Source organism: Lethenteron reissneri, chromosome 58 (assembly GCF_015708825.2).
Source record: "Lethenteron reissneri isolate LAM-NWPU_2019-01 chromosome 58, ASM1570882v1, whole genome shotgun sequence".
Lineage (NCBI taxonomy): Eukaryota > Metazoa > Chordata > Hyperoartia > Petromyzontiformes > Petromyzontidae > Lethenteron > Lethenteron reissneri.
Genome location: NC_083836.1, coordinates 228,698 through 250,324, shown reverse-complemented (window position 1 = coordinate 250,324; position 21,627 = coordinate 228,698). Strand labels below are relative to the sequence as shown.

The window sequence follows — 21,627 nt, the reverse complement described above, 5'->3', positions numbered from 1 at the left end:
CCAGGCTGAGCTGCCTCGCGGAACCTGACCCGGCTTGTAGGCCGCTCGGGACATGTGCAGAGTAAATACCGACCGTGCGTTAACCCAACAACCACCACCGCAATAACAACAATCACCAACCAGCCCAGCACACGCACGGACTCGGTTATATAATACTGCTGCTGCTGCTGATAGCGGCCGTGACAAGGCGAGCTCTGGCGAGGGCGCTGACCATGATGGTAAAGAAGGGGGCGAACGGGAGTTTGAGAGATTGTGGGAAAGATTCATTCACGTTTTACCGGAGAAAGCCACGCCGAGTCCCAAGACACCTTTTCAGGAGGATCTTGCCTAGTTTGGTTTTTGCAATAAAGAGGCGGTGGCGATGTTGTTGCTGCTGCTGTGCGATCCCAATGTAGTCATTTGCCGGGAATTGTTCATCAATGGGGTGAGGTTTGGGCAACATCAGTCCCACTGTTTGTGTGGGGTGAACCTATTGGAGTAAACTGTAGAACCCAGAGGAAACTCATGCAGACCAGGGGGACAACATACAGACTCCAAAGAGAAAGGCACCCGACTGACCCGAGTCAGGAATCGAACCCAGGGATATCTTGCTGTGAGGCGCGAGTGCCATCACTTCGCCCAGAGACTCGCATGGAGACCCTGACACGGAGAACAGTGGATCTGCCTTGAGTCTCCCACCACCTGGCCTTAGGTCTTCTGGAGACCGCTGCGACGCTTGTCTCGGCAATGGGCCCAACTCCATCATTCCGAGCACACGCGGCAAGCCCAGCGCAACCGTTCACGCCAAATCGTCTCTACGGTCTCATGTTATTTTCCAGGACCGCGACAATGAGAGGGTAAAGTGCCGATGTTCTGCGCGGCTCCCCGAGACGCTTCCGGCACGTGTAGCGAAACGTCGGATATCGTGGCGAACAAACCGCGGCGCGACGCGAGGCACGCGGCTACCCACGTGGCAGGCTCCCACTGCTCACTGCCGCTGCGAGGGGTGGTGCTGAAACACGTTGACATTGACATTTGTGTGCAGCTCGTGAACACAGAGCCGCCGTCCCTGGGGTACGGTGCATCAGGGCGACCATCGAAGCCCCGCGCTTCCATGCCACGCTGTCAGATGTCATACTTCGGGTTTCGTTTGACGGCGGCGGGAGGCCCACGCGGTGGGGTTTGCTCCCGGCCCCGCACCCCGCCCCCTAGGGACGACCCTGGCTGAACATTTTGCATATTGCGTTGACGCGAGAACAGAACTGATGATGTAGAGTGGATGTTGATGCATGGTGGGTGGTGATGTGTGGTGGGTGGTGATGGAGAGTGGATGGTGATATGTGATGCATGGTGGATGGTGATGTGTGGTGGGTGGTGATATGTGATACATGGTGGGTGGTGATGTGTGGTGAAATGACGATGTAGTATATGGAACGTGACCTGAACACTGCGCAGAGAGGGTCGGGAGGTGCTGGTTTGGGATTTTGCACTGCGACAGAGAGAGGAGCACGAGGAGTGGGAGATACCCGCGCGTCAGAGGCGACAACAGCATCCTGGTGCCTGTTGAGGGAAGTGAGTAGTGGTCTGGGGCAGGACGCGTCACGGCTGGACGAGACGATGGATGGCGCGTGGAATGCACAGTCTGTTCTCCTATAATGTGGTAGTTGCCTTCCTGAAGAACACCACGTTGTGTAAACATCGCGTTATAATAACAATTGATTCATCTTGATTTGAAGCGTTCTTGACTGCAGCAATCCATACTCGTTGGTTCTTTCGGTAAAGTCACGTAGGTAGAAAATAAAATAAATCGCGACGTTTCGATCGCAACACAAGCGGTCGTCCTCAGGCGGAAAAATAATCCAGCAGTGGAACTGCTGAACCAGAAGCTTGTGGTACAGACAGATGTGACATTAACTTGCTAATCCCCCTAATCTCCCTGCCTAATCTCTCCCACCAACACAGTGCTAATCTCCCATTAACACTGCTGTTGTGCGCATATGCGGGGACGATACTCTTATGCGGCGACAGAAGCTCATTCATGCTAATCTCTCTGCCTAATCTCTCTCCCTAATCTCCCCCATTAACACAACTGAGGTGCGTGCGTCCGGGGATGGAATTCCTTTCCAGCTCAGACCCCGCTTGCTTGCCCTTCGCCACATATATAACCTCTTGTTGTAACAGCTCTCTCGCTGGTTCAGCAGTTCCACTGCTGGATGATTATTTTTTCCGCCTGAGGACGACCGCTTGTGTTGCGATCGAAACGTCGTGATTTATTATTTGTATTTTATTTTTATACCTACGTGACTTTGCCGAAAGAACCAAAGAGCATTGATTCAATGGGAATTAAGGGGTTAGGGGTAGTAAATTTAGAAAGCACCAACATGACTGACATTTTTCATGATAAGTTGTTATATTATTGTTGATTTTTACGTGTTCTTTAATAATCATTGTGTTTTAGTTTGATAATATAATTTATGAATACGTGAAAATGCCTGAAAAGTGCATGTTACAGTGTTAGTCGCTAAGCGATAGAAAACATAGCCGTGGAGGAGGGTGAAGAGAGAAAACGATTAACGGTGTGAAGTGAAGAGTGCAATGTCGTTCTATTCACTCAATCGCATATATCCAATTCTCATCCATGTTGTACAAATGTGTTCCCGAATACATTCACGGCATTATATCCAAATTCGTGTTATGAAAACACGCGTTATAGCAGAACGGACTGGACATGCACACAAATCCTGAACCGGTGTCGACATTCAGTGTATCGTCAACACTCAGACTTGCTTAAACCAATATCGTACCGTTGACCTGCCCGATGTTCATAGGCAAGGACTCACTCGACTGCTTAAATTGTGCACTCCCAGAAGGCAGGCTCGTGTGGCTAACGGGTTGTGTAAAATCACTTGCATTGTCTCAGTGGAGGGACCGCTATGGGAGGGACGCGAACCGTAAGTGAAGTTATTTTGCTGTTATGACGGAAACACCGTTCTTACAGAGTGGTGGAGCACCGCTGAGCACAATGCGCTACGCACATTCCCAACAGTGGCACGTGACGTTTGACCTCGAGCTCGGACGATTAGTCGATTAATTATCCTCATGGCTTTCACTTTATTCCCCCCCTTCCCCGTTTCTGGCGTGAGTGCAGGAGTTCCACTTTGATCCCCCCCCCGCTCTGCCTCCTCCCTCCCGTCCGCCCGCACGCGCGCCTGGGACGCGTACGGGCACGCGTGGACTCTCCGCTCTTGTATGCGAGCCAAAAACCATGAGCGATCACAGGAGGAGGAGGATGATGATGATGGGCATTATCATTATTTCATTTGTCTCGCGTTCCGAGGCTGTCGGTTACAGCGACTGCAGCGGCCGCGTCGGTGGAAGTAAGAGCGCAGAGTGCACACGTGTGGTGTGGCTGAGCATTCGTGTCGAGCGCCTGGCACTTTTTATGATGTGGCTGTTATTCGTGTGGTGTGCCTAGGACTTCGTGTGGCGCGACTGAAACTTCGTGTGGTGTGGCTGGTTGGCAGCAGGACAGACCGGCCGGTACGTTTAAGAGACCTTCCCCGGGCAGCCCGACACTCCACCCGAAGCACCCGAGGATGCGGAACCTGAGACTGGTCACCTGGTGAGTGAGCGGTGGGGAGATGGAAGATGAGAAAGTGGGAGGTATGAGAAAGATGGAAAGCTGGCAGATGACGAGGGAGACAGGGAGATTAGAGGGGAGAGATGAGAGGGAATGAGGGAGATTGGAGGCCGTAGGAGAGGTGTGAAGGAGGGAGATAATAGGGAAAGAGATAGGTAGATGGAAAATGGGAGGGAGGTGGCAGTCTTGGATAAAAGGAGATGAGAGAGAAGATAGGGAGACGAGTGATCGTGTAGATGGGGGGGGTAGGTGGGAGGGAGACAGGTGGTTAGATGGGTAGGGAGATGGCGATGCAAGAGAGGTGAGAGACAGACATTGTGTGTGATGTAGGTGTACAGAAGTTGGGTTGGTGAACCTGCCTCTGCGGATGGATGGTGGGTTGTCTCCAGTTTAAAACCAAGAGAGCCAAACGTCTCTGCTGTGCAGGACCCTCCTGAAAGATCGTCTTGAGATTCAGCGAACCTTTTTTACACGGTTAGCTCCGTCGACAGCCATTTGTGGAAATGACATAGTCCTATGGCAGGAGGCAGAGATACCAGCCTACCATTTCCGAAGCAAATGCAATTCATGCTGCTTCTCTTGTCCCGTGTTATCGATGCCTTTGTTACATACTGATGGACGGAGCGGTGGTGCAGTGGTTAGCGCACTGCGCTACTCACATAGATACCTATAGATCGTGAGCACCCCCCATGTAGATTCAGCCTTAACTGAGTAGCTGGTGTGGTGTGTAAACATCAGCACTGGGGAGACAAAGGTGGCCAGGCATGGTGTTGATTACCCACCCCCTAGTGCGCTGTTTCGGCCTTTATATGTGTTCGCTAACAGCATTTGCCCCAACAGCCTCTTAAAAAGATACATGGGGCCTTTGATGTTGTTGTGGGGGGTGAGTGGCGAGATGGGGCACGCCGCGGTGGCCAGATGTCAACTACCTCGCCTGGGATGCAGGAGGTCGTGGGTTCGATCCTGAGCCTGACGTCTGTATATTTGGAGGGTGTATGTTCTCCCCGTGATCGCGTAGATTTTTCCCCGGGTCCTCCAGTAATTCCCTCCACATATAGAATCAACATGCGTTTCGAGCATTTGGCTCATACATTTCCACGTGATAAGCCGCTTCATTTGGACTATCATTTGTGGCCAAGTCGCTTCTGAAAAAGAGATGTATAGCACTGTGGGCCTTACCTGGTAAATTATAAAAAGTCAAGTTGCAGTTTAGAGTGTGGTAAGGTTGAGGCTTAAATGAGTGTGAGTCAGGGTTGTGTATGTCTTCATAATAATGCTTTTTGGGTTAGATCGCGTTATTTATATGTCGTAACCCTCCACCATCCGACACGGCCAAACGGTAAAAAATGTGTCACGTTTACAAAGGACAAAATAATTCACTTCTTTAGCCCACCGGTGTGTTGAAGAGTGAATCAACATCATTTAAATTTTGAGTACGACGTTTCGCTGGTAATTACATCCAGCTTCATCGGGCCAGAACGGTGAAGCTCTTCTCTTGCTCCCGGTCTTAAATAGAGCAGCAAGCAGAAGGGTGACGGTATCATTCAATTCATTCTGGTGCAGCGATTCGAGGCGATCTAACCCAAAAAACATTATTATGAATAACATTAGTCGCGAAAGCCTACGTGTTAAACTGGGTGTGTATGTCTGGCGGTCGGGCGCGGTGCAGGCCACCTACCCCCTCGTGCACCGTTCCGGACTTAATAGGTGCTCGCTAACAGCAATTGCCCCAACAGTCTGTTAAGGCTATACGGAAGATATTTGCACCATTTATATCAAATTCCACGGTGGAAACACGAAATGAAGCTTGTGATGGAGGCCCTGTCGGCAAAATAGTTTGTATCTTCTGGCCAAATGCCATTTGGCAAAACAGGGACTGTAGCCCCGCCCCCAACCCTCGAGGTTCCTCCAGAAACAACGAAACCACGACAGCTGGCCACGTGGAATGTTTGAATGCTTGCTGCGAGGAGAGGTTGCAATTCCTCTGTCGGGAGCTGGCCTGGTACCACCGGGGCCTCTGTGGAATACAGGGAGGTCCGGTGGCCGGTTCTGGCTCCAGTCACTATGAGGGTGGAGAGTCCTCCACTCGAGGCAGGAAACTGCCAAACACCGGGAAGTGGCTCTTCTTCTGAGTAACTAGAGGAGACGTGGGAGCCTATAGGCAGTGAGTTTTAGAAAGTTGTGAGTCCCAGGCTACTGTGGGTTTGTCTCCCTATTAGCAGGAGGCGAGGAATGGTGGTGGTGGCTTACGCACCCACAGAAGATGAACATCAGTAGAGGGATGCAGGCAAGGCTGATGAGTCAGATGCCTTTCATGACCTCATGTCCCAGTTTGATTTTCTCTCTCACGGCCAACATCCATGAATATATGAACCTGGTAATGAGCCTCCCCTAGGTCGACTCAGCCAGAAATGAGTAGCTGGCATGATACAAACATCGAGCACTGGGAGGCAAAAGCGGCAGGGCATGGTTGCAGCCACGCCCCCCGTTCGTGTCCCCTGCCAGCCTTCATCAGTGCTCGCTAACAGCACTTGCCCCAGTCTGTTGAGGCTATACGGGAAATCTTTGTCTTGTGTTTCCCCATCCAGTTTGCCGATCGCTCTGCTCCTCGCCATCACTGCTGGAGCCGTGAGTCCGGAGAAACAAACCCCCAACCCCAGCCCCTTGCCCACCACTACATACCCCTTGCCCACCACCACATGGCCAGACAACGCCTTCCCGCTCAGTCATCGGGCATGGATTGCTTGTCTTATTACAATAAACTTCACCTGCGCTGGTCAGTGCGAGACATGCTTGTGGTGGTTGTGGTGTTCACACTATAACACATTTTGGTTATAACGCGGCTCTTTAATTCGGAACGCGCACCGCTATAACGCGGTTTAGACGCACTACTTTCTTCAGCTGCGCAGCCGAGCGGTGTGATCGAGTAGCGGAATGATACAGTAACGCGCCGTCTCACTGCGCGGTGTGTGTAGTCCCCAGGGTCACGCCAAGCTGCTGTCAGTGGCGGCTCCTGCAAAATCTCTCAGGGGGGGCAAATGTCTGGATGATTGATAAGGATAAGGTCCACCCATGCAATGGATAAATTAACAGCTTAAGCATGTAAAGGCAACTTCACTTCTTTAATATTAATGAAAAATAAAGTGACTCTTACAATACATCTTGCTTGTTTCTATACTCACTATTATTACAATCCACTCAGTTTCTTTTATTAAAGATTCCACTAGGTGGCGACAAATAATATTGTTGACTGAAACGTGCTTACGTATGATGACGTAAGCACGTTAGTGCGAGCCCTCCCGGAACCCATAGAGAATGCATTGCAGCGCCCGCCGTTCGAAAAAAAACATATTTGAATGTAAGTCTATGGGAACAATCTGGGCGATTCTCAGCCGGAGTGAAATCGCCCAAAAAGAGGCGGTACTCCACAGAACGTGACATGACGCTGATTGGACTATATCCAGAGGCACAGTAACGGCGAGCGTAACTCTGTGGTTCAATGAAATTGTGAATGTGATTGAAAAAGTCCCTTTCACACTTTGGTGGTGCGTCGCCCAATCGCCCTAATGAAGAAACCACCCCTGGCTGCTGTATCGTCACTTTACTTACAGGGGGAATTGTTTTCGCTTCAGGCGTTTTTTGCTTAACGCGACACTTTCCATGATAGCATTTCCCGCTCTGAACGAGGAATTTTACACCACTGTGATGATTTGAGCCCCGCACTACATTCAAACCAGACTGACCAGCGTGGTGAAGTATGGTCAACAACCCTCCCACACACGGTGTGTTTTATTGGGGAGACCGTGAGTTTATGACCACCACGCATGTGCACACTGCACTGTGAGTATATGGGCTACTCTGAGTCTGTGGGTCTCTGAATCTGCGAGACCCCCGTGTAATCGCTGTGGTTGCGGCTGTTCTCATCTCTGTGTGCGTCTTGTGTGTCTGTGACTGTGGGGGGCTGAGTGTTGTGTACAACGTCTTGTGTGTCTGTGACTGTGGGGGGCTGAGTGCTGTGTACAACGTCTTGTGTGTCTGTGACTGTGGGGGGCTGAGTGGTGTGTACAACGTCTTGTGTGTCTGTGACTCTGTAGGGGCTGAGTGGTGTGTACAACGTCTTGTGTGTCTGTGACTCTGTGGGGGGCTGAGTGTTGTGTACAACGTCTTGTGTGTCTGTGACTCTGTGGGGGGCTGAGTGTTGTGTACAACGTCTTGTGTGTCTGTGACTGTGGGGGGCTGAGTGGGGTGTACAACGTCTTGTGTGTCTGTGACTCTGTGGGGGGCTGAGTGGTGTGTGTGCGTCTTGTGTGTCTGTGACTCTGTGGGGGGCTGAGTGGTGTGTGTGTGTCTTGTGTGTCTGTGACTGTGGGGGGCTGAGTGGTGTGTACAACGTCTTGTGTGTCTGTGACTGTGTGGGGGGCTGAGTGGTGTGTGTGCGTCTTGTGTGTCTGTGACTCTGTGGGGGCTGAGTGGTGTGTACAACGTCTTGTGTGTCTGTGACTCTGTGGGGGGCTGAGTGGTGTGTGTGCGTCTTGTGTGTCTGTGACTCTGTGGGGGGCTGAGTGGTGTGTACAACGTCTTGTGTGTCTGTGACTGTGGGGGGCTGAGTGGTGCGTACAACGTCTTGTGTGTCTGTGACTCTGTGGGGGGCTGAGTGTTGTGTACAACGTCTTGTGTGTCTGTGACTCTGTGGGGGGCTGAGTGGTGTGTACAACGTCTTGTGTGTCTGTGACTCTGTGTGGGGGGCTGAGTGGTGTGTACAACGTCTTGTGTGTCTATGACTCTGTGGAGGCTGAGTGGTGTGTACAACGTCTTGTGTGTATGTGGCTCTGTGGGGGGCTGAGTGGTGTGTGTGTGTCTTGTGTGTCTGTGACTCTGTGGGGGGCTGAGTGGTGTGTGTGCGTCTTGTGTGTCTGTGACTCTGTGGGGGGCTGAGTGGTGTGTGTGCGTCTTGTGTGTCTGACTCTGTGGGGGACTGAGTGGTGTGTACAACGTCTTGTGTGTCTGTGACTGTGGGGGGCTGAGTAGTGTGTACAACGTCTTGTGTGTCTGTGACTCTGTGGGGGGCTGAGTGGTGTGTACAACGTCTTGTGTGTCTGTGACTGTGGGGGGCTGAGTGATGTGTACAACGTCTTGTGTGTCTGTGACTGTGGGGGGGCTGAGTGGTGTGTGTGTGTCTTGTGTGTCTGTGACTCTGTGGGGGGCTGAGTGGTGTGTGTGCGTCTTGTGTGTCTGTGACTCTGTGGGGGGCTGAGTGGTGTGTGTGTGTCTTGTGTGTCTGTGACTCTGTGGGGGGCTGAGTGGTTTGTGTGCGTCTTGTGTGTCTGTGACTCTGTGAGGGGCTGAGTGGTGTGCACAACGGCTTGTGTGTCTGTGACTGTGGGGGGCTGAGTGGTGTGTACAACGTCTTGTGTGTCTGTGACTCTGTGGGGGGCTGAGTGGTGTGTACAACGTCTTGTGTGTCTGTGACTCTGTGGGGGGCTGAGTGGTGTGTGTGTGTCTTGTGTGTCTGTGACTCTGTGTGGGGGGCTGAGTGGTGTGTACAACGTCTTGTGTGTCTGTGACTCTGTGGGGTGCTGAGTGGTGTGTACAACGTCTTGTGTGTCTGTGACTCTGTGGGGGGCTGAGTGGTGTGTACAACGTCTTGTGTGTCTGTGACTCTGTGGGGGGCTGAGTGGTGTGTGTGTGTCTTGTGTGTCTGTGACTCTGTGTGGGGGGCTGAGTGGTGTGTACAACGTCTTGTGTGTCTGTGACTCTGTGGGGGGCTGAGTGGTGTGTACAACGTCTTGTGTGTCTGTGACTGTGGGGGGCTGAGTGGTGTGTACAACGTCTTGTGTGTCTGTGACTCTGTGGGGGGCTGAGTGGTCTGTACAACGTCTTGTGTGTCTGTGACTCTGTGGGGGGCTGAGTGGTGTGTGGTGCTGGCCACCCCCACCCCTTCGTGCGCCGTTTCGGCCTCCATAGGTGCTACTCGGTAACAGCACTTGCCCCAAAAGACTGTTGAAGGCTGTACGGGGGATCTTTGTCTTTGTGTGTGTTTAGCAGCAGCAGCAGCCACCTGATGATCGCTGCCCGTGCCCTCGAGAGGAAGGCACCCGGGTGAGGAGGGGGAGGAGGAGGAGGGAGCCGCTCCCACCCAGGGACCCACCCAGGGACCCAGCCCCACACAGATCTCGATCCAGTCCACGGGACAGGCTCGCCACATCACTCTCACGACGACGCTGATGCATTCGAGATTCTAGACACTGATGCAGCCACCACGCGCCCACCCCCAAAGACGCCACTTGCGACTGCCACTGCTGTCCACACCGCGTGCCACACCAGGGAGATCCGCCACCGGGGGTTGGGGGTAGCCCCCCTCGGCTTGAGATGGGACGGAAGTTGCTTCGAGCTGTAGAGAGAGTCAAGAAAAGGTCTCCCCGTGTAGTTCGCACACAGGCTGCTGCTGAAGCAAGTGCTGCCAGCGGCGATGAAGGCCGGGACGGCACCGACATGAGGCGGTGTTGGAACAGCTTCACGCCCCGGTCGCATTTGTCTCTCTCGCAGTGCTGATGTTTACACGCCGCAGCAGCAGCCACTCGCTTAAGGCGGAGTCTCCCTCGAGTATAACCCAACTCTGTAATACACAACACAGAATACACACTCGCCTCTTGCAGAGGGCAGCTAAACAGACAATAGGCACGTATAAAGATAAAATAATGAATTAAATACTAGCATACGACGTTTCGTGACTTTACCGAAAGAACCAAAGAGTTATTCCTGCAGTGACGAAAGCTCCAAATTAAGTTTAGACAACAGGCACACAACAACAACAACCGCCATTCGCCACTAAGTGGCGGTGACGTCACCACGATGCTTGTGCCAGGCCAAGTGCACCTTGAGGCCACGTGAAGTGTCGAAAGCCCGCTGGCAGGAGGTCACGGGGCAGACCCAGGTGCCACGGGTCGACTGACCGAGATGACCGAGATGACTGGCTGATGCACCACCTGTGCCCCCTACTGTGCCAACTTGCTGTGCTTTAGCCACCCGGCGCTCCGCTCGTTGTTGTGAGCGTCGCTCCTCCGCCCTCCGTTGTTGTTGGAGGGCGACTGCCTCCAACTGCCCAGTAGCGTCCTTCACGAGCCTCCTCCACTGAGGCCGATCTTGACACCGCTGGTACCAGTCATCGGCAAGTCCACTCAGCTCCACGTCCTCCTGTACCACATCACTCCATCTCTTCTCCAGCCCGTGCCGCGCCCGTCTAGCCCCCTCGATCCGGCCGAACAAAAGCTGTTTAGGCATGCGGTGGCTGGGCATGCGGGCTACATGACCCAGCCAACGCAGCCTTGCCTGCCGGAGGAGCTCACTGATGGGACTTTGCCCAGATCTTTCAAGGATTTGTGAGCTCCTCACACAATCCAGCCTGGTTAAACCCAGGATGGATCGTAGGCAGGCCAGCCTAAATGTTTCCAACCGGCGAAGATGCTCCACCAGGGGGGTCCACGTCTCGCACACACACTGACACACACCCACAGCTTACATCATGGAACAACAATCTTCATTGTCCACTAGGTGGCGCGGACGTCATCACTTTGAGGCGAGGTGAAGAAGGGTCGAAGGCTCGCTGGATAGAGCCAGGTGCCATGGGTTGGCTGCTGTGCCAGGCTAGGTGCAGGAGGAGGAGGCCACGAGACAGACCCATGTGCCATGGGTTGACTGAGATGACTGGCAGATGCACCAACTTTGCCCCACATACAAATATAAATATCTCCCTTATAGCCTTAACAGACTGTTGGGGCAAATGCTGTTAGCGAGCACCGATGAAGACTGGCACGGCACACGAGGGGGTGGGTGGCCAGCACCACGCCCAGTCGCCTTTGTCTCCCTAGTGGCGCACCAGTTACTCATTTGAGACTGAAGAGGCCCAGGACCAGTTTAGACAATCGTCACTGATGTTGGGGGAATCGAACTCTGGTCGCCAGGTTCGTAGCACAACATGCAAACCGCTACACTACTGCCCATACACGTGCATACACACACACACACGTGCACACACGCGGCTGAGCCTGTGTCCTGTACCTCCTTCCCCAGGGGGAGCGGGGGTTCCCGGGATCCTCGGGCCCCCCAGGCCCCACCGGCCTAATGGGACCCGCGGGGTCCAGCGGGTTTCCTGGAGAGAGGGGCGACCCAGGCCGCCAAGGTCCAATGGGACCCAAGGGGGACCAGGTTTGTTGCGAGGGGCCTCATGGCTCCGTGTCCCCACATCTAATCCTGTAGCTTGGCCTTGTTTAAAGGGGGGGCGGGTGGTCAGGCAAACCCTCAGGGGGAGGTGGAGAGGAAGACTCAGGCTAGGGGGGGTGCAGCAGGAGCATAAGCCAGCAGGGGGGCAGGGGGGGGCCTTGCCCCCCCCCCTGGTGGTCAAAGCTACGAGTTGGGAAGGCCCCCTTGACAAGCACTATGAGATTTGTTTTCAACAACATTGTAAAAGAACAACGTATTTAAAACGCAGTTTTTGTTTTTATGAAAATGCTTTCATTTACGTTCCACGTAACGTTTGGCTTCACATCTTTGTTTCTACGTTGTAATCACACTGAAACCAGCTAGGTAAGCAGAACCTTTCCTTCCGGGTTGGGGCGAATAGGGAGTGCGACCATGCGAGACAAATCCAATTTTAAAACCCCACCTGACCGATTGCTGCACCTCCCGAGCTGACAATGTCGTTACCACGCCACTGGGGTGCAGTGGTGACACTCGCGCCTCGCAGCGAGAAGCACCGGTGTTCAATTCCCGACTCGGGTGCCTCTCTGTGGTCGAGTTTGTAGTTCTCTCTCCCCCTGTTCTGCGTGGGTTTCCTCCTTCCATAGCTAAATCCACACACACAGTGGAACTGGTGTTGGCCAAAACAGCATCCCAATGTTGAGCAAGCCCTTGCAAGTGACTCATTTGGAATCACACAGCAGCAACAGCAGCAAACATCGCTTCCTGCTGCTAGCAACGCATTTGGCAGGACCCTCCTGAATAGGAGTCTTGAGATTCGATGAGGCTCTGCTGGCTGAACAGTTGCAACGATCGGAGCCAACTTTGCCCCCGGTTACTCCGCACGGCCCGTGATGCTCTTCCTGGGTTAATTCGGCTGCTCTGCGGAGCCGCCACATTGAGAGGCATCGGCACTCCATCTCATGTTCACATCCCCGCACGGCCAATGGTGGAAACTCCACGTTCCTATGACCAGGACGTACGGCGACTGCTGTTGACCTCCCTGCAAAGCTGAGCTCGTTTGGGACGCGGCCTCTGAGTAGGGAAGGTGAGATGTTAACAGTGAGGCCGGGGGCTGTCTGAACTCACTTGCTGAGTGCCGCATCTCTTGCTCCCCTGTGCGCAGGGGTTCCCGGGAGTTCCCGGGTTCATGGGAGGAGATGGAACCCCGGTGAGGAGGTCCACGTAAACTTCATCGCTGTCTCATCATCGTCAGCATCATCAATTTACATCCACATTGCCATCAATACCAACATTACCACCATCATTCATCACCTTCACCAGTGCTGTCATCGCCACTTCACCAACCTCATCTGTATCATCATTACGATCACCACGCATGTGATCCAGCACTGTGGAGGCAGCAGCGAGGGTTTGTGGATCACGCACAGATGGTATGAAACTCCCTTCCCATGGGCATCGAGGAGGAGCCGTACCCTGGCTCGCCAGGAGAAGGCGGTACAGCAAATATGTGGACTCCCCCTGTCCCGTCTTTCCGGGATAGAGCGTTTCCCCCCTTGCATGTGCGGTTTTCACCGGGTGCTCCGCTTTCCTACCACTCATCAATCAGCCACAAACAGAATCAGAATCAGAAACGGGTTTAATCGCCATGTAAGTTCGCACAGACAAGGAATTCACTATGGCTGGACGGTGCATACATTTAACAATTAGGAATCTTAAAAACTTATATAAAAGGTATACACTAACTATACTAACGTCACAAAGTTTAAGTAATACTAAAGGGCTAAAATCTATACAATTATGAATAAGTAGACCTTATAAAATGCGAAGTGTAAAATGTTAATTAGCCGTATTAAACAATCTTAAAATACAAAAATACAAATAAGATTACACGTTGTAAGTATGGAAAGGTGTAATTATGTAGATAAAATGTTATAGTAAGTGTAACAGTCACCTTGACACAGAGAGAGGACGACAGAGGTTGGGGAATTGCTGGCAGTGCCGTCTGCTCACCACGTGGCTGCTACTGCTGCATTCCCACTCATCTGTGGCTCCTCCTGGCGCCTCTGACTCGTCGCCTCTCTTCAAGAGCGAGCCGGCACAGTGCGGCGTCGCATTCTAATTTGACATCACAAGGACGGAGGTGGTGGAGGAGGTGGTGATGGGGAAGGTAATGGATCATGAAGGAGGTGGTGATGGAGGAGGTGGTGATGGGGAAGGTAATGGATCATGAAGGAGGTGGTGATGGAGGAGGTGGTGATGGAGGAGGTGGTGATGGAGGAGGTGGTGATGGAGGAGGTGGTGATGGGGAACGTAATGGATCATGAAGGAGGTGGTGATAGAGGAGGTGGCGATGTGCTCTCTGGCTGCGCAGGGTTTGCCAGGGGAGCTGGGGAAGCGGGGCCCCCCAGGGTCTGGGGGCCCCCGGGGGCCGCGGGGCGAACCCGGCCTGGGCGGGGGGCCTGGGCAACCGGGGCAGCCGGGGTTCCCGGTGAGTCCTCCCACGCCACTCCGCCCCCCCCCCCCAGCCTGTCCATCATATGATACCTGCCCCCCGCTTTCATCACGGTGGCGAGATGTTAACCATCTCGCCCGGTATACAGGAGGTCGTGGATTCAATCCCGACCCTGACGCCTGCGGAATATTTGAAGTTTGCGTGTCTCTCCTCGCGGTCGTGTGGATTTTACTCTGGGTCCTCTGGTTTTTCCCTCAACTTTTAAAATTAATGTGCATTTAGATTATTTGGCTGGTGTAAATGTCTACACGAGAAGACTATTTGGCTGGTATAGATGTCTACGCGATGAGACACTTCGTTGAGCTATCATTTGTAGACCGGTCACTTATGAAAAATAACTAGAAAGCCCAGTGGGCCATACCTGGTATAACCAAACATATTTTTATAGGTTCACCTATCAATCAGATATTCCTCATTGGGGGTCGCTGTCTCTCCCATCCGCAGGGGTTCCCCGGAGCAAAAGGGATCAAAGGGGACACAGCTTCAATCCCGCCGGGTCTGATCGGACCCCCGGTAATGGACCCCAAACCTACCATCCCGAGTCCTTGAATGTCACCTGTGTGTATATGTGTGTGTCACCTGTGTGTGTGACGTGTGTGTGTCGCCTGTGTGTGTGACGTGTGTGTGTGTCGCCTGTGTGTGTGACGTGTGTGTGTCGCCTGTGTGTGTGCGTGTCGCCTGTGTGTGTGTCACCTCTGTGTGTGTGTCACCGGTGTGCATCACCTTTGTGTGTTTGTCACCTGTGTGTGCAATGTGTGTGTATCACCTCTGTGTGTGTGTCACCTATGTGTGTATCGCCTCTGTGTGTGTCACCTGTGTGTGTGTGTATCACCTCTGTGTGTGTGTCACCTGTGTGTGTATCACCTCTGTGTGTTTGTCACCTGTGTGTGTATCACCTCTGTGTGTTTGTCACCTGTGTGTGTGTGTGCGTGTTATTGGATCCCGCAGGGTGATTCTGGATTTCCTGGGCGCGATGGCGAGCAGGTAATGCAGGACAGGGAGCCCCCCACCTACCTGGAGCCCCCCACAGACCATCCCACGTTATCGCATCTCAGCAACAGCATGACCGACAATATTCACTCTCATCGCCTCACTCTCTCGTCAGAGAAACTGTTTTGATACCATCGTCAACGATGTGTGTGCGACCCACGTGGCACAGTGGTTAGCGCACTGCGCTAATATACCTGACGTCCCAGGGTCGATTTCCGGCCACGGCCGAGATCAGCGGCGAGTGAGTGAGTGAGTGGTGCCTAGCACGGTGGGCTACGTACGGCGCGAAAGAAGTTCAACGTACGTAGAGTGTCTTCTCCTATAAACGTGGTAGTTGAAAAGTCGCGTTATAATAAATGGTATAGGGTAAAGCACAGTCTGCGACAACACACGTGCGCAGGCTGAACAAAGACCGAGGTGCGTGGGTGGCATCGAGAGTCATCCAGCAGCATCCGAACGCCTCGTGCGATGCGAAGCCGAGGCAGCCGTAAAGCCGCCTGTTCCTGTAGTTGTGTTCACTCGATCGCGTTACATCCAATTCGCATCCATGTTATAAAAAATGTTTTCCCTTATACATTCATCGCGTTATATCCAATTCGCGTTATGAAAACACGCATTATAGAACAGACTGTACATGGAGCACGAGGGTGACACAGACAGCCACACCAACCCCTCGTGTGCCGTGCCGGCTAGAATAGTTGCTACTTGCTACTGACAGCACCTGCCCCCACAGCCTGTGTGGCCCATGGGTGTGAATGTGTATCGACATGACGTTACAGTATGTACACATGCAATTTTTACTTTTGTACCGTAGATAGCCAACCGTGCTAATCGGATGTGCATAGCTTGTTTACATAGTGTGTGGGGCAGGGGTGCTGTTTGGGATCTTGGAAGAATTAATTCACATCGTGGGCGCAATTTTCGGACTTTTCGGAGCACGCTGGACAGACTTGGAGCCGCCTCACCCACTCTCCACTACCCCCCCACTACCCCCCACTACCCCCCCACTACCCCCCACTACCCCCCCACTACCCCCCCCACTACCCCCCCCCACTACTCCCCCCCCCCCCCACCCTTCTCAACCTCGATGCAGGGCCCGGCCGGGAACTCCGGCCGCCAGGGCCCGCCCGGGACGCCGGGACGCGACGGGCCCCCGGTGAGGGCGCTCCACAACAAACCCCTGTGAACCGATATTGCACAAGCTTTGGGGGCTAACCTAATCGAGGGGGGCAGGGGCGACAGAGGAGTGGAGGTGGTGGCGCCGCAGATGATAAAGCGGGGAAAATATTACAACGCATTCTGTGTGGGGGAGCTGTAGCCCCCAAAGGGGTAGTGGCAATGTGTGGGGGAGCTGTAGCCCCCAGGGGGTAGTGGCAATGTGTGGGGGAGCTGTAGCCCCCAGGGGGTAGTGGCAATGTGTGGGGGAGCTGTAGCCCCCAGGGGGTGGGGAGCTGTAGCCCCCAGGGGGTAGTGGCAATGTGTGGGGGAGCTGTAGCCCCCAGGGGGTAGTGGCAATGTGTGGGGGAGCTGTAGCCCCCAGGGGGTAGTGACGGTGTGTAGAGGAGCTGTCGCCGGAGGGGTAGTGGCACTGTGTAGTGTGCCGGTCTTCAACGCTGGCCCTTGAAGGCAGTATCGGCTACATAGATGTCTGTACACGTGTGTTTACAAGTGTATGTGTGTCTGCCCCCAGGGCTCTGCAGGACGCCCCGGTGCCCCAGGAGACCCGGTGAGTTGGGTCAGACACCCCGGTGGGGTTAGGTGGTGGGTGTGGGCAGTGGAGGTTGGGTTAGCGTTGCTGTGTGTGTGTGGGGGTCGCTGTGGGATGATGGTGATAGTTGATGTTGGCCGTGTCCGTGGTTGTGCAGGGAGACGACGTCCCCGGGCTGAGAGGGGAGCGTGGAGATGCGGTACGGCACACGCACAGACACCGCCTCGTATGTATGTTGAACTTCTTTCGCACTGTACGTAGCCAACTGCTAATTGGAGTTGCGGGGAAAGGACAACAAACTAACAAATTCGTGTTTAATCTAGATTTCAAAGTCAACAGCTCCAGTGGCTTCCTAATATCGGAAAGAAGAGCATTCCGGAAGGGCGCAGAAGCGCATCCAAAAGCACGCGATGCGGCGACCATTCTTTGGCTTTCCAAAAGCCGCTGTGAGGATTACATCAGCAGCAGCTCATCTCGCTGCTGCTGATAGTGATGACGTTGCTACTGATGATGATATTGATGATGACGACGTCGGTCTTGTTGATGACGGTGCCCTCAGGGAGACGTTGGGTTTCCGGGACCCAAAGGCTTCTCTCGGCTGGTGCAGCCTCCACCACAGCCACTCACCAAGGGAGAGAAGGTAACGCACACACACACACACGTGTGTGTGTGCATGCGTGTGTAGTGGGTAGTGTAGCAGTTAACGCGCTGCGCTACGAACTCAGTGACCCGAGTCGATTCCTGCTTACGGCCAACACTAGTGACGAATACCTGAACCAGTCCTGGCCTCCCCTAGGTCGACTCAGCCTCAAATGAGTACCTGGTGGGATGTGTAACATCGCCACCCGGGGAACAAAGGCGGCCGGGCGTGGTGTTAGCCACCCACCCCCTTGTGTGCTGTGCGGGCCTTCAAAGGTGCTCGCTAACAGCACTTGCCCCAACCGTCTGTTCAGGCTACACGGGGGATATTCTTGGGTCTTTCGGTAAAGTCACGTAGGTAGGTTGAAAGAAAATAACAAAAAAAAACAAAAAACTTCGACGTTTCGATCGCGAAACGAGCGGTCGTCTTCAGGAAAAGGGGGTTAGCTTCCAAGGCAAACTGTTTATATAGATTTGAAATGGACGTAGCCCAAATGTCAGCAGCCAATGATAATGTAAGTGGGGGACAGCCAATCCGACGGTGGTTGGTTTTCCACCAATCAAAGGGCTGCCAGGTGAAAATTAGCATGTTAATGAGAGATTAGCATGTTAATGTGAGATTAGCGTGTTAATGGGAGATTAGCATGTTAATGAGAGATTAGCATGTTAATGGGAGTATCGCAGAGCTGCAACCAAGGGGTCGGCGCGCGAAGAGACTGTGTTGGTGTGAACCCTGTGAAAGCGCAAGTTTGAAATGGGTGTAAAGCACAACTAACATCGGAAAGTGGTAGAATGGGGACATCATAGTCAATTATGACTTAAACTGGTTGATAACGTCCTTCCAATGATTGCTCAGTTTGTACCCATCTTCTCGGTTGAAATTGTGTCTATATATATGGATAGCTTCATGAATGAATCTTTGTTGATAGCCAGTGGGCTTGCAAAGTACCTTCGTCTTAGAGAAATCAATTTCATGTGAGCCCACCGCATTAAAACAATTATCAGCCACGGCCAAGTTATTGGTCCTACTGAGTTTCAGATCTGCCGTATGTTCACGAACGCAGTCCGAGACATGTCGCTTAAGTTTCCCCAATGTAACTACTGCCGCAGGCACAGCTTAAATTTCGATTTAAAGCTTTCGTGACTGCAGGGATTCATCTTCTTGGTTCTTTTGGTAAAGTCACGTAGAAGGGAAGTAATAAAATAATAAAAATAAAACATAATAAAATAATTCTCACGACGTTTCGGCTACAACGCAAGCAGCCGTCTTCAGGTGAAGAATGAGACACTGCCAAGCTTGGAGCTTATATATAAGCTGGGTTGGAGGTGGAAGAAGAGCGCCTTAACAAAAGAATGTGCATATCAAGAGGAATATGCTAAATTCCTCTTGATATGCACATTCTTTTGTTAAGTGTCTCATTCTTCACCTGAAGACGGCTGCTTGCGTTGTAGCCGAAACGTCGTGAGAATTATTTTATTATGTTTTATTCTTATTATTTTATTACTTCCCTTCTACGTGACTTTACCGAAAGAACCAAGAAGAAGGCACAGCTTAGTTTGTAGACGCCGGGGTATTGCATATCAGGGATCACATTCTTCACAGATGGGATCAGATCATGAATTTTATGTACTGTGTTAAATCGAACCTGGATCTTGTGTTTGCTCATGATTTTGGAAATCTTTGGCAAGGTGATGGTTTTGATTGGGTCCTCAGATGGTTCTTTCCCAACGTTTGGGGTGATAGCTTTACGGATCGTGTAGTCCGAATATCCATACATCTTGAGAGCCTGGTGTACGTGTTCCAGTTCACTGGCTAGGTGATGACGGTCGGAAAAACATCGAGCTCTATGGTGTAGAGTTTTGATGACAGAATTCTTCTGGGATGGATGGTGGTGGGAGTCTGGTTTTAGATAGGCATCCGTATGGGTGACGTTCTTGTAGACAGTGTCCCATTGAGCCATCTGGTCTCTTTTCGATTAAAATATCCAAGAATGGTAACTTGACATCCTTTTCCACCTCCGTGGTGAATTTCATGGCTGGGTGTATGCAATTGATGTGGTTGAGGAATTGGTTCAGAGCTGGTCGGCCATGTGGCCAGATGACGAACGTGTCATCTATGTATCTCTTCCACAAGGACGGACGTAGAGTGGATGCCTGGATGGTATCTGTCTCAAAATTTTCTATGAAAACATTGGCTACAACTGGAGATAAGGGAGAACCCATTGGGTACCTTCAACTATATGGGGGATCTTTGTGTGTGTGTGTGTGTGCGCACGCATATGCTTGTGTCTGCGTTACCCCACAAGTCTCTGGAGGCTCTACAGGGGATCCTTGCCGTTGTATCTTTTTTGTGTGCTCAGCAGAGAGCCTCATCCTGATGCTGACTCTAAACCTGGCCCTGAACCTAGCCCTGACTCGTAACCCTCATCCTAACCCTAATTCTGACCATAATTCTGACTCTAACCCTGACCCTAACCCTGAGTCTAACCCTTACCCTGACACATCACTCTGTTTGTTCCAGGGTGACCCCGGGGACCCGGCGCGTGGCGGGGAACAGGGTCCACCAGGGCCCAGAGTGAGTGACCCCTCCCCTCTCCACGCAGCGACACCACCGACTCCGGCACCTCGCACACACCTGCCATGCACACCTGGCACGCCCCTGGCACACCCTTGGCACGCCCCTGGCACGCACCTGGCACAGACCTGGCACACCCTTGGCACGTACCTGGCACGCACACCTTGCACACACAGCTGGCACACAGCCGATACAAGCCCTAACACTATACACGCACACACAAGACACACTCGCAGCACATACCACCTCACCTGAAACAATCACACAGAGGCACCCCTCCTCTCCGCCGTCCTCCTCCCTCACCCCGACTCCCGGAGGCGAGGTTCACCTCCCGCCTGGGCATGGCTGCCGTGTCTGTGCCGTGTGCTGCAGGGGCAGTCGGGCTTCTCTGGTGAGCCAGGGGATCCGGGATTTCCGGGGCGGCCGGGGTTCGCTACGGTGAGACGCCCCACCCTCCCCCCACCCTACGCTAACACGCCGCTCAAGGTGGTGCACTGCTCACTCGTTCCTGTGCTGTGTGTGTGCAGGGCGCACCGGGGGCCACCGGCCCAGAGGGGTACCCTGGGAGGAAGGTGAGGAGAGGGTCCCGTGTATCTCTGTGTCTATATTTGCCATGTGTCTCTGTGTCTTTGTGTCTATGCAATTACCCATCCCCCCCCCCCCTTGAGTGGAGGTGATATTATATTTAAAGTAAATACGATTTACGGTTTATGTTTACTGTGCTTGTCTCTGTCTCTGTGTTTGCCATGTGTCTCGGTGTCTCTATCTGTGTGTCCACATGTCTGCAGGGTCAGCCAGGATTCCCGGGGTCACCAGGAAACCCAGGATTTTCGGGGTTAAAGGTCAGAGAATGAATCCCAGCGGCAGCACCACTGAGCCAACATGTGGTGACGCGCGCGCGTGTGTGTGTGTCATTATGTGTGTCATGGAAGTGTTGGGAGTGGTCGTGGAGCAGTTAGCACGTTGCGCTACGAACCTGGTGATCCGAGTTCGAATCCCGCTCGTGGCCAACAGTGACGATTATTTTAACTGGTCCTTGGCCACCTGAGGTCAACTCAGCCTCAAATGAGTATCTTGTGCGGTGTGTAGACATTACCACAAGGGAGACAAAGCTGCTGAGTGTGGTGTTGGCCACCAACCCCTCGTGTGCCCACCTTCGTAGGAGCTACTCGCTAACAGCACTTGTCCGAACAGTCTGTTAAAACTAGACGGGGGATCTTTGTCTTTGTCACTGCCGTGTGTGCGCAGGGTGAACAGGGAGATCGGGGTCTTCCAGGTCCTGAACCGTTCAGTGTGGGGCAGGAAGGTTCGATCCCCTCTCCGTTCCGGATGACACATCGCTCCCCAACACACCCCCTCCACCCCCATGTCTGCAAGTGTTTATT

General features: G+C 53.0%; 2 protein-coding genes across 4 annotated transcripts in view; both read left to right on the top strand.

The window, feature by feature from the left end:
• The first annotated feature begins 1,411 nt into the window (after nt 1-1,411).
• Nucleotides 1,412-13,427, top strand: LOC133357609 (collagen alpha-2(I) chain-like). 2 transcript variants are annotated; one of them, XM_061575630.1, is made up of 7 exons: nt 1,412-1,551; nt 3,128-3,356; nt 3,504-3,601; nt 6,208-6,247; nt 9,662-9,718; nt 11,690-11,824; nt 12,981-13,427. In XM_061575630.1, the coding sequence occupies exons 3-7, from the start codon at nt 3,576-3,578 to the stop codon at nt 13,041-13,043; spliced, it is 321 nt and encodes a 106-aa protein (XP_061431614.1). In that variant the 5' UTR covers nt 1,412-1,551; nt 3,128-3,356; nt 3,504-3,575; the 3' UTR covers nt 13,044-13,427. The 2 variants fall into 2 exon arrangements, with proteins under 2 accessions (XP_061431614.1, XP_061431613.1); XM_061575629.1 differs by having other exon boundaries at nt 3,455-3,601.
• A 369-nt stretch (nt 13,428-13,796) lies between these two features.
• LOC133357606 (collagen alpha-2(IV) chain-like) overlaps nt 13,797-21,627 on the top strand; it is a 50,285-nt gene continuing 42,454 nt past the window's right edge. The window contains exons 1-13 of one of the 2 annotated variants that reach the window (XM_061575624.1): nt 13,797-14,019; nt 14,163-14,306; nt 14,775-14,843; nt 15,279-15,314; nt 16,414-16,476; nt 17,011-17,046; nt 17,186-17,227; nt 17,588-17,668; nt 20,189-20,242; nt 20,615-20,680; nt 20,770-20,814; nt 21,031-21,084; nt 21,491-21,548. In XM_061575624.1, the coding sequence (XP_061431608.1) occupies nt 13,996-14,019; nt 14,163-14,306; nt 14,775-14,843; nt 15,279-15,314; nt 16,414-16,476; nt 17,011-17,046; nt 17,186-17,227; nt 17,588-17,668; nt 20,189-20,242; nt 20,615-20,680; nt 20,770-20,814; nt 21,031-21,084; nt 21,491-21,548 (772 nt within the window). In that variant the 5' untranslated portion in view covers nt 13,797-13,995. Of the gene's footprint in view, nt 14,020-14,138; nt 14,307-14,774; nt 14,844-15,278; nt 15,315-16,413; nt 16,477-17,010; nt 17,047-17,185; nt 17,228-17,587; nt 17,669-20,188; nt 20,243-20,614; nt 20,681-20,769; nt 20,815-21,030; nt 21,085-21,490; nt 21,549-21,627 lie in introns of those variants that run through there. The other variant, XM_061575625.1, reaches the window with a different exon arrangement.

Bases quoted from the DNA above. Each gene is read 5' to 3' on its own strand.
- LOC133357609 (XM_061575629.1), top strand. From the start codon at position 3,229: ATGCGAGCCAAAAACCATGAGCGATCACAGGAGGAGGAGGATGATGAT. The intron at 3,602-6,207 runs GTGAGTGAGCGG...TTCCCCATCCAG, and splicing joins AACCTGAGACTGGTCACCTG to TTTGCCGATCGCTCTGCTCC. The intron at 6,248-9,661 runs GTGAGTCCGGAG...GTGTGTGTTTAG, and splicing joins TCGCCATCACTGCTGGAGCC to CAGCAGCAGCAGCCACCTGA.